This window comes from Platalea leucorodia, assembly GCF_965183815.1.
Source record: "Platalea leucorodia genome assembly, chromosome: 7".
In the NCBI taxonomy this organism is placed as follows: Eukaryota; Metazoa; Chordata; class Aves; order Pelecaniformes; family Threskiornithidae; genus Platalea; species Platalea leucorodia.
Window position 1 is genome coordinate 38650098 of NC_138829.1, and position 12471 is coordinate 38662568.

A 12471-nucleotide genomic window follows, 5' to 3' on the forward strand; every position below is an offset into this window, starting at 1 on the left:
GACTTGGAGCAGCTTTTCCAAACAGGGGAGGGCAGCAGGTAAGGCACAGGAGTCTTCTAGCAACAGGCTTGGAGGAGGACATGACCTTACCTGAAAGAGATGCTGGGGAGATTTGGGGATAATACTTCTAGATGCCGAGTTTGGACTCAGTCATTTTTCACAGATTCGTCTTGCAAGTCTGCTGCTTGCTTGACTCTTGAGGGGTCTTAACTTCTGTCAGGAACATAGGCAGCATCCCTCTTGGTCACTGTAAGTAAAGAGCTGCTGCCTTGATTTGTTCTCAGGTTGGAGTGGTCACTGTGGGCTAAGGTGTGTTCAGGTAACACAATGCTGCGTGTGAGGCAGGGCATGGGAAATCTCAACTTCCTGCACTTCTACTGCCATTCATGAGATCACATTAGTCAGAAAACTATTCTTTAAACTAACAATGTCTTCATGTTTTCTCTCTGTTCTCTGAAAAGCCCCCCCTCTACACTCCCTCCCAAGAAAACCCTACCTTTCTCCTTCCCCTTGTGAAACGATGCTTTCTGGGCAGCCCACACACAGGCATTACTGGTAATAACTACACTTCCCCATCCCTTTGGCTTAGTCTGGTAATTGGATTAGTTTAATCTCCTTTTGTCGTCATTCTTTTTTACTGTATCCCAATTCTCTTTGGAATAGATTTGAAAGATAGGCAGGGATCAGAGGCTGCCATCAGGTACAGAGTGAACTGGGCAAAGGAATGAGGAGTGGCAGGGAAATGATGTGCCTTCTAAGGTAAAGGAGCTAGAGATGAAAATGAGGGGAAGATGCAGATTGGAAATGGGCTGTGCTTTCTTACTCGCAATACATGGCGGTGTGGGTAGAACTGAGGAAGGGAGACAACGTGCATCCTGACGGAGGCTGAGTCCAGAGAGAGAAGCCGCAAAAACAGATGATTAATACATTCAGAACTGACCAAAATCCCAGGGCTCCAGATCCATCCTGAAAGCGCTAAGAGTAAGGAATGGACATCATGTCTGTATTTGGAGACATCTGTCTGTGGCATGCTTTTAGCTTCATTGCAGGGCTTGATTAATCGATCTGCTGGAACTATTCCACGCTTCAGTACGGTCAAAATTCTATTTTCTGAGCCACAGTTAATTGAGGCTCTCAGTTACCTGAAGGATGAATATCTGCTCAGAGTTATGACTTCAGCACATAAGTACCGCTAAGACTTTACTGCATAAATCTTTAAACACTGATGAACTAATGTCCTGGGGCCAAATCCAGCACCAGTGTTCTGTAAATCTTTACTCCTAATGGTTTGTGTGAGATTTATATTAAAATGTTGAAGCCAGATTTGCAGCACATTCATTGAACGTTGTCCGTGGTTGCAAAGGTGTGCTCATTTGGTATTTACTTACAGGGAAAATGCAAAATAAGAGAGGAAGAATTGCATTTGAAAAGGTATTGCCCAAAAATGTATGTAAATTTTCATCGACACATCTTTGTATCTACTCTACTCTTTGTTAAAGCAGAAAAGCAGATACACGTCTGATTTTCCCAGTCTTAAGGAAGAACACAGTAGCGACAATAATGTGCCAATGAAAGTAATTCAAAAAGTCATGGAGAGCGGTTACTTACGTAAGTACTGTCTGGGTAAGAAGGGTCTGAGGAAAGAGAATATCATAAGCAGTAGAGCTTATGGTCAGGGAGTGGCAGGTGCCCTCTACGTCAGAGTTGTCTGCTGCTCACAGTCCTGTCGTTTGGAGGGGCTGAAGTATCCTACGACGTATGTGCCTCCTCTGTCTGCAGTTAACTCTTTCAAATTAAAAAGTAATTATGACATGTAACATAAGGTTATAGATGTATCTAACGCATTTTGTAGAAATCCGAACATGCATGTTATAAAACTAAATATTAGTGAATACTGCAAATACGAATTTGTAAAATGACACTGTGCCCTAGTTTTTTAACTGGCAGAAACAACGGGGCACTAAGAATAAGGAACTTGCTGCAGTAGTTCCAGTTCACCTGCGGTGAATCAAGTAGCTGCCAGAATTTATAGCCTCGGGCCATCACTAATTCGGGGAATTGTCTCATGGAGTTTTTTTGTTTGTGGTTTTATTTTATTAGCACTTCCGAGTTAATTCAGAGTATCTTGACGAGGTCTCATTATACCCATCCCGAGGCTGTGAGTCTAAATAATTCCGCTTGAGTAGAAGGAATAGAGACAATCTGGGAGAGACTTTTTGAAGCACAGTTTGGCTCGGTAGCAGGGAAACGGGCAGAAAGCCACCGCAAAGGAGAGCTTTGAAAAAAAATGAACCAGGCAGTGCTCAAGAACTTAATCGGGCATGAATACGACATGCACTGATGTCTCCCCTGCAGTGCTTGTGTGTGACAAATCTGCCATTGTTTCTTGGTCTCCCATCAACTCATTTTCCGATCACTTGCCTGCCCAGGCTGCATCACCTGCAAAACTGAATGTGAGTATGGAAGTGCTCCCCCTGTGCAGAAGGGTCTTGCACATGAAGCGGGGCAGTCTGGGATTTATGTCCTTTCTTCTTGCTTGGCTTGGTGCATCAGGTTTATCTGTATCTTATGTCAACCTACGTGATGATTAATATCCATTTCAGAGTTGATATTCTAAAATATAAAAGTATAACCTTTGTGTTGTTACAATATCATTTTCTTGCAGGCCTAACTCGGAGTCCTGCCCTGATCCTCTGAACCACATTTCTGTAGAGAAACACAGTCTTTCACATGCTTCCCACGGTTAGGGCTGTGCTTGCTCACTCCAGGTGGAGGGGCTCTTGGCCTCTGTGTTGCCAGCAGCGTTATCTGGACAGGGATTGCAGTCAGGGAAAGGACTGCGTGTTCCTCTGAGGCCCATGTGTGGTTTCCATAGACTTGCCTTTTATCTTCTATCAGCAAGCTGGAAAAGAAGGTCCTAGTGGAGAAAGAGGGAAATCTGTGCTGGCTTAGCTCAGGCTTCCTAATAACATTGTATTAGAGGAACTATTTCTACTTTAGCTGCTTGAAATACAATTTGATCATGATGGAAAGTATTTTCATAGCTTTGAATTTAGAAGCTCCCTGTTTTCCACAAAACAACACAGTGTGAGCAGCCTCGGTACAAGCACGGCCATCCATGTGCAGCCTCCAGGACTTGTTTGCTCTCTGCTGAGACAACTGAGTAGGTGGCAGCTGTGTTTCTGGGTTTCAGGAAGCCACTGCCCATCCCACTGTAACTACCTCAGTCATGAACGTCATTTGTTTTCCTCAGGAGGCTGAATAGCTATCATACGTTCAGAGCTTTTTTGGTCTGTATTACTGTAACTCCATTAGAAGTCTTGCATCACTAAGTTCAATTATCTACTTGAGGCTTTTCACAAATCTGCATCTCTTACTGAATCCAGTCTTGGCCTTCTCTTTGGATGCTTCTCCCACTAATGTGCTGCAACTACTTTTCATCTTGATCCTTTTGTCGTGAATTGCTTCCCGATAAAACAACACTTTTCTCCTTCGTTTCCCCCTTGAGACCTTCATGCGCTGTATTGCCTACCAGGCACCAGCCAGTTTGGTATTGCTGGGAAATAAGATGCTTGGGAACAGCTGCAATTTTAATTGTTTTGTAAATGCTCAAGTGACTTGTAACTATTACATTGCACAAGTTAGGGACTGCACAGTGATGTGCTGTAGCTTGTTGTGGTCTCCCTAGGTATCCTCCATTCCCTTCTATGTCTTACTGTGTACTTTTTGTTTTATTTTGAATGAAATATTTTACAGGAGGAGCTGTGATTTACGGATTTGCTTAGTGCCTAGCACAGTGGAAACAGTTTATGTTTGGGCTACCACAGTTCAACATCTGCCGTGTCTTGGGATGCTCTTAATCAGCAAGCAGCCTGTGAGGACTCTTTCAAGCATCTCCTAAGAAGGAGGTTCCCATCAAGGCAGGGCTGACTGGGCACGTGACAGTAGCAGGCAAATATTGAGACAGTGTCAGCGCATTAATGCTTGTCTCCTTGCAGTTGTGGTGAAAGGCTCAGGATTCAAAAGAAGTCAACAGTGGTCTTTGCAGTGGGTTAACTTGTATTGTAGACGTTGTCCCAGACCTGGTCTAGATTCAGTTAACAGACTTCTAGTGTAGTGACTAGATATTTTGCAAAATGTAAAAAAGAAATAGAGAACAAATACATAATTATATAAGTAAGTGGTATAGAACCAGGAAAGAGAAATCTTCGTTGCACAGAGGAAATATTGTGGGATAGAACAGGGCATGGCTTGTTGGGTATATTTGTGTGAGTCTTCGGCTTTGGTGGGCAGGTGTAAGGCAACGCAAAATAATTGGTGAGGGGATCCTTGGAATAAGAAGGGAGGGACTGAGAGGGAAGGACCTTCTATGCATTTGATCCAACTTTGTTAAGAGATTTTAAAAATTAGAAGGAAAACCTTACAGATAGTACTGCATGCTGTGGATGCTCCCAGCTAAGAGTTTAAATACATTTCATGTAAAGCTGTAGAGGGAAGTGCAAGGACTAAGGACCACAAGTGGAAAAGCTTAGAAAGGCTTATTGAAAAGAGAGGAAAACCATACAATCCCTTGGCAGCTTAGTAAAAACTTTACAGTAATTTTCTTCCCTGGAGAATGACATTCCGTATTTCCTCAGTGCCTTACCTAGCAATAGGTATGACTTCTAAAGTCTTTTCCTGTCTGTCTCCTCAGATATAAAAAAAACTTCTCCCTTCCTGCTGCAGCCATATATCCCCATTCTGACAAAAGATACCTACAGTCCATTTCCTTCTTACTTCTTTCGCTTACTCCTGTACCTCTGACTATTGATCTGTTCCTGAAATTACGTGAGAATGGAGGAATGATACGAGGATTCAAACACCTATGCTTATCAATTGTGCTGGCAAACTAACAAAGTAACATTACATTGACGACCTCTCATTCTTCTCAGAGAGAAAGTCTGCGGTGCCCTTACACATCAGCTTCTTGTGGACTGTGTGGAGATACACCCCCTGCATATTTCTCATGTGCCACCTCCACTGCTGTCTTGCAGGTCTCTTGGGACAGAACTGTTAGGAGACATAAGGGAATTCCTAGCGACTCATTAGTCTTTCACCCGCAAGCTCACAATATGCTCTTGAGCCAGATCTGTAGCATCTGATGGTAGTTCAGCGTCCTGTGTAAAATGGATTGTGCCATTAGGAAATGGGTCTTTGTTTAAGCACCCACATCGTATGAACTGCCAAGACTTTGGTTGTTTGGGTGTCCATTTAAGAGAGCAGCGAATAGGTCATGGATACAGCTCTGTCCTTTCCACTTTCAATATTCCCTGTGAATATTCTGCATATCTTTGTTATGTTCATTATTATAGTTCCTTTTTCCTTATAAACATTTCTCTCATCTCCTATCAGAATTTCAGTCATACTGCATGTTAATACTTTGTTCGGAGGGGCACCGTGCTTACAGAGCAGGGCAGGAACAGTCTCTTCCCAGATGGCATTGGAATGACTGCACGTAACATTAGTGTGGTCCTTTCCTAGCACCTTGTGCCACAGAACTGACAAGCGCAGAGCAAAGAAGTTAAATAGTGCCTGACGAAGAGTCAAAAGAAACCCAACCTGAAAGAGTAAGTTTCTAAGAATGAAAGAGGTCAAATTCACCCTGTGGTGTAAATCTGTAAGGCTTCAGTAAAATTATGCTTAAAATCAGCTTGGGCCAGGGACTGTAGCATGGCAGAGCAATGCTTAGGACCTTGTAAATCTCTACAAAAAGTGTACAAACTAATTGTGCTGAAACAGTTCAGTGATAAGCAAATTGTGCCCTTTCAAAACCTCTTCACCAAGTTTCTTCCTGTAGAGACAATTAGAGTTTGTTCTCATTTCCTATTTATCATGACTAACCACGTCTCTCTATGCTCAGCTGTTCCTTTTTGTTCTCCTCCTTTGTGTTTTGCTGTCCTGAAGCCAAATCTGAATGGATTTCAATGGCTCTCTTGTGCTTTTTGACTTGGTATCGGGCAGTCTGACACCATAAGAAAATTATTTTCCAAGTCCTAGCCATACAATGCGTGAGTTCTTTAACAGAAGAAATAACAGTTCAGCTGCAAGGTGTGGTGTCTGAAAATGTAAAACCTCCTGAAACTTTCTCCTCCAGTTTCTTTTCTGTAGCTCCCATCAAAGCTCAGTTTTTCACTACAGTAAACATTTTGGGTATAGAGACTGTAGGTGACAGCTGGAAGGGTCCAGGCTTTCAATGCCGTGTTCATCTAATCTATGCCATATTAGTATCAGAAAAGTAGGGGACAGTGCTGTTTCTTGAAAAGAGCAGAAAGATGATGTGCGCTCCTTTGTGAGCTGACTGTATTTTTCTACTGACTTGCAACCAGTGAGTTCTTTGGCAGCCTCACCCCTGGCAAAGCCCTTGTACCTGTCAGCTCCCTCCTTATCGCCAACGCAGTACCAGCTGCATCCCGCTTCTCAGGCAGAGCGGTATACGTTGTCCGGGCCCATTCTGAGACTCAGAGCCCGGTAAGGTGCCGCCTTTTCCCCGGGACCTAAAATTTGCTGTGGTAAAAATGAGACTATTTAAAATTCACTTCTTTCTCAAATTTGTCCTTTGTGGATGTTACGGGTTTGTGTGTTGCTATCTGGGGGATAAGGACTTGTGACATCCTCTTTGACTCCCTCTTCTCCCTCTCTCTCTCTCTCTTCATTTCAGAGCGCCTGCTGGGGTGTGTGCAGAAGAATGGCTGCGGCAGAACCTCTGACCGCTTTCTCCCGATGGTACCTCTACGCCATTCACGGCTATTTCTGTGAGGTGATGTTCACAGCTGCCTGGGAGTTTGTGGTCAACTTTAACTGGAAGTTCCCAGGTGTTACCAGTGTGTGGGCACTCTTCATCTATGGCACCTCCATCCTCATTGTGGAGAAGATGTATCTGTATCTCAAAGACAAGTGTAACATTTTAGTGCGCTGCTTCATTTACACACTTTGGACATACCTCTGGGAGTTCACCACTGGCCTCATCCTACGCCAGTTCAATGCCTGCCCATGGGACTACTCACAGTTTGATTTTGACTTCATGGGCCTGATCACCCTGGAGTATGCCATCCCATGGTTTTGTGCTTCTTTCATCATGGAGCAGCTGGTGATCAGAAACACCCTGCGCTTACGATTTGACGAGACTGCCGAGCCGGGGGCCCCCACCGTCCCCGTTGCCTTGGCCAACGGCCATGTGAAGACTGATTGAGCAGTAACTCAGAACCGCACTTAGCAATCTGAGAGAGCCCAAACCTCTACCACGGACTGTCAGCTCTGGCTCTGAGGTACTGCTCCTTGCTGTATGATAAGATTCATAAACCCCATTTTTCTAATGGGGGTGTGCATGGGATATACCAGAAAAAAATGGAACCAATAGATTTTCTATGGATTTTACTCTTTGGGCTCCAAGGACCAATATCAGTTACTTGTTAGTTAGGTCATTTCTGATTTTAACTTATTACAGATGAAAGCAGTCCTTTGCTTACTCTTTTATGTGGAGAAAGAAGAAAAAGAAATGCTACCGTGGAAATGCATATAAAAAGAAAAAAACCTAATTAGCGGATGGGCATGGACACGCCGGCTAAGTTAGTGATTGGCTTACTCCATTAGGCAATATTCAGGTGCTTGCTTGCAACCAATACCTCCCGTGGGACCTGAGATGCTGCAGGAACAAGGAAAATCCATCTGCTGTTGAGAAGAACCTAAGACTGGCAGTCTGCTGGGGAGGTAGATGGTGTTCCCCTCGCGAGGTTCTGTTGGCCTCTCCCCAGGTTCTTTGTTGCACCATGAAATAATCTGGTGCTGGACATCTTGCTGAATTTATACAGATCTTGTACTTTTTGAAATCTCAGTCCTGATACTCACTAGAAAATATTTTTTCTTTTTTCTTTTTTGTTTTTTGTTTTTTTTTTTTAAAATAAAGGCCTTTTTGCCGAGTGAATTTTACCATAATCTGTGCAATCTGAATCTTGGCAAAAGGCGCAAGAAATATCGTAAGTCTTCCCATCTCCTCTGTCCCCTCAAAGCAGACCTTGCCTGAAGGGCTGCTGCAGATTCCAGCTCCCATCTCAGCTGTGCAAAACTTGTAGAGACTGTACAGGCCACAGGAGTTTTCTGCCTTCCTTCCCAGGGATTCCTCTGTTTCTGGTGATGTTGATGACTTAGTCTGGCTGCAACCCATTGAATTTGAAGGTCACAACCTCCATGTGGCTAACGTGGTATCCAGGATTTGGTCCTCTGGCACTGGCTCTCACCTTCCTTCAGCACTGGCAGGTCTTGGCTCCGTTCTGCCCAGTGTTCTCCTCAGCGTATCAGGAGGATTTGCTTTTTCTTCCCAAATTCTGCTTTAAATAACCACAGCCATATTGTCATGACAATAGTTGGAGGCAGCAAGAGATATGCCATGCTGCCCAATACATTATTAAAAAAAAACCAAGAGCAAAAAATCCCTCTCTGAAGAGCAGTTCTTCGTGCTCTGCCTGAGTGAGGCTTCGAGTTGGGGTGCCAGAGCAGCAGTAGAGAGGCGGAGCAGGAGGGAGTGCTGTGGCTCCAGTGTAGAACTACCTGCACTGGGGACAGCTTGAAATTTCACCTATTGGGGACATTTGAGGAGTGTAGGGAAAGTTGTAGTGCAGGGAAAGTGCTTGATAGTGGAAGCCACAGGTTCATAATTCGTTCTGGGAAGCCTTGGCTTTTGAAGTTAGGAACAGACATGGAGCTCCCAGATGTCAGATGTATCTCGCTCCCAACTGGTTTATGGGGGAGGTTTGCTGTAGTTGCCCTGTAGGGCCAGATAAATAGTCGGTGTTCTTCCACCATAGTCAACAGAGCTGCACCAGGGATCAATTTGGCTTGAAATGCAAACGTGTTGGTGTGGTTATGGAATTCCACTCTTGTATTGGAAATGGCCAGGCTATTTCTGGGTGGGTACCTGTCTCCGGTAGGGAGTGCTCAGCTGTGAACCTGCTCCTTGCCCTGGGGCATCCGTTCCTGAGGGGTAAAGCACTCCTGGCCCCTTGAGGAGAACTGCTTGTTGGTTCTGCTCTTATGAAGGCAGTGTTCATCCTTTTTGTATCACACAGAGTGCATTTATTTTATTCCTTCCCTCCCCCTTCTCACATGGCATCTGTTGCTGGCAATGGACACGTGAAAACACTGGCGGCAGGGTGTTAATCAAATCTGCCCTGGGGTATGTAACGTCTCCTGACGCACCCAGAATACTTAGGTGGGTATTTAGAGTTCCCTTTTTATAGTTCATTAAATTAAAAGAGAACAAACACTGAACAGATTTTTTTTTTTCATGCTGTGATGCCAGTGTTATGAAATCAGAGGAACAGTATGTATTTTATCAGCCTTGATGGTCTCGAGTGTGTAGACCCAGGCAAAATAGTCACCTGACACTGTACGTGGGGGAAAAAAAAGAGATGAGATTTGTACGTGGGATAATGTAGATGAGCTCTACTGGACCAGAACAAGAGCTGCAAGGTGCAGGTGAGAGTTGGGATCTCCCTGTTTTGCCTCTGGTTCTGTCAGGGTCATTAAACGCTGTGTCTAAAGCTGGGTTGTCCTCTCACAGCATAGCTTAACTGTGGTGTCCTGCTGCCTCCTACGCCACCCCTGCATCATCTGAAACCCTCTGCTTCATAGAAACGCCCTTAGGATCTCTGCTTTCTCCCTAGCTGTTACAAAACCCTTTAAAAAGGTTAAAAGGAGTTAGCAACATGGTTTGGTGCCTCCCAGCTGCAGCTGGGACTGGGGGAGGAGCGGCTGTTCACAGAGCTGACCTGGTGCACAATCACAGTCATGCGCCTTGACTTTAGAAGCTCCCCACTAAATGACACTGTTTTTGCTCACTGATGTAATATTTAGATGCTCAAACTACGGAGGGGTTTCCCAGCAGCATCCAGTATCTTATTCCATTGTCCTTACTGCCTGTGCCATTGTAACAGCTATCGTAGTCTGCTTTCTACTGATGTCTGACATGTACCACCCAGCTTATTGCATCCTCATAGAGTGGTAATTTACACCCAGAAGTGCACTTTACTTGCAGCTTGCACACCAGAAACAGAAAGGGACCCGGCAAATTCTTAAATCAATTAAAATAATTATACATAATACCATGTACCTAATGCAGCAGGATTAGCCAGACTTCTCCTTTCTGAGCAACGTGGCTACAGTCAGAGCTTTGTCTTTTCTGCAAAATCTCCCTTTTTTTAAATACATGCGATGCTTCTTACAACATCTTATGGAAGTGCCCAGAGCACGTTACCGGGGTCTCAGTGGCAGCTCAGCAAGAGCTCGGGAGCTGGACTGAAGTCGTAGAGACATTTACGTTAAGAAGAAAAAACGCACAAGGCCTAACATTTGTTTGTACGTGTATCTTCCTCAGTAGATTAAAGTTGCCTGTTTTGAGTTCACCAGCAATAAAAAAACCTTGTGATTTATCTACCTTGTCCTAACTGCAGCAAGGAGAGAGGGCCCCATCGCTGCTTTTCTTTTCCGGGGGGTGGTGGGTGGTGGGATACGGACTCCAATTACCCCGAGGTTCCAGTTTTGCCTCCCTTCTCTTGCTTATCTCTTGTATGGTCCGCCCTAAAGGATCTCAGTGTACGTGATGAAATGCAGAGCCTGGTGTCCTGCACACAAGAGGCAGTTCAAGCATTACCGTCATGTCTGTTCATACTCCAAAGATCTTGCCAGAGGGAAGCGGTTGATTTACAGCAGGACCAGACTGCCTTCTGGTCGTTGGTGTTATAACCGAGAGAAATGTGTACACATGTACCAGGTACTATTGCGCCTTCGGTCTGAGTGCATTTTGTAATTAAAGCAGAATAACCCAGTCAAGGTTTTGCTTGACTAGTCCTGTGACTATAAAAGGTAACAAAAGACTGCAGGGCTCTAACTGCTTTCAGAATTAGGAAGTGGGTGACTGAAGTCTTTCTGAGTTCGAGAGCATTGCTCTGCTGCTGACTGGTTTTCTGAAACCTGCACAGAAAGAAAGGGGACTTCCTCGTTCACGGGAACTTCTGCCCTTTCCGTACTACGAATAAAACACGAGCCACCGCTAAGATGTGAACTGAAACCAAATGTTTTTCTATTTTTGTTTATCCTGGGCCCTGAATACTTGCAATATGCCCTGTATTCAAGGGGGAGGATTGCAGACCCAAGTTCTTTACTTCAGTGCTTCTGCCTGCAAACAGCAGCTGAACCATCTGAGAAGGAAACAACTCTCTCCCCCTTTCTTACTGCACATCAGCAGCTACCAAATCCCTCTGCAACCCATCCCCTGTTGTAGAAGGAAATCTTTCTTCTGGTGCAGCCCCTGCTAGATCAGAAGCTGTTCCCACTGTGTGTCCCCTCGCCGAGCTGCTTTGGCACCTAACGACCAGGTAGGGTCCCAGAGCTGGTGAGACCTCAGGAGCGTTGTCCTTGTTTGGCAAACGGCCTCTGCTTGCACCTGCCTTCCCTTACTCCCCTTGGAGTGTCCTGAGCCAGCCCCTGGGGAAGGGACCTTCCCTTCCTTCCTCCTCCCGCCCCAGGGAATGGAGCAAGCTCTGCTGCTGCCCGGGGGCCTCGGCGCCACTCAAGGTTTTAAGCTAACAGAGGTCAGTCTCCACTTGGGCAGGGGAACTTTGATTTTAAGAGCTGTAAGGCTCTGGGCTTCAGGCTCATTACTAGCAAGTCATCCACAGGCATGATAGTGAATTTGTGCCACATGGAATGGCTTATTTCTTCTAGGATGGCCAGGGTTTCCTCCATCAAGGGCTTGGCCACTTGGTTCACTGCTTTGTGAACAAGAGGGAAGTTACAGAAGCAGGTGGTGCCCCCAGTACCTGCTCTGCTTTTGGCCCCTGGGCAGCTAGCACAGATGCCAAAGGAAAAAGCGCTGTCGTGACAGAAGCCCTAGGGAGGGGCTGGGGATGCGCTGGTTGGTTTGTGTCCAGAGGCACCACTGCTGCAAATAGAAAGCGGCGCTTTCCCACTGAGATCTTTACTACCTGTGGAAATGCAAAAGTTGTCTGCTTGCCCCAAAGTATATGATTGCCTGAACTTACGCTGAAGTAGAAGGGATGTTGAAAATCTCTAGTCCTCTTTTTCTCTAGGTGATACCCGACTTACATCTTTGTGGAAAAATACATCACCTAGAGATATGCAAGCTAGTGCTCATGAAGCCGGTAGAGGTACTAAAAGCCATACAGCGCTGTGCTCCATCCTGCTATTTAATCATGCTGAGAAGCAGAATACCTTGGCCCACAGAGCGTGCTGCCATGTGGCCACGCCACTTCCAGCACCTGAATTAGTACAAATGCCTACTCAGGAATGCATTTTGCCTTATAAAATTACTTTTAATTCCATGGATTCCAGTGCAAATGTTTGTCAGGCTAAAGAGGGAGAAAGACTGAGATCCTATATAAGCTTCAGCACTGCTTATGATCTCACTTGAAAGCATTT

The 12471-nt window shown here is 45.1% G+C and overlaps 1 protein-coding gene across 1 annotated transcript in view; it reads left to right on the forward strand.

Moving 5' to 3' along the window:
- The window catches only part of TMEM229B (transmembrane protein 229B), a gene marked incomplete at its 3' end in the record, with an annotated part of 33505 nt that extends 26277 nt beyond the window's left edge, over positions 1-7228 (forward strand). The window contains exon 3 of the mRNA XM_082316920.1: positions 6698-7228. Within this exon, the coding sequence (XP_082173046.1) occupies positions 6725-7228 (504 nt within the window). The 5' untranslated portion in view covers positions 6698-6724. The remainder of the gene's footprint in view (positions 1-6697) is intronic.
- Positions 7229-12471: the final 5243 nt, after the last annotated feature.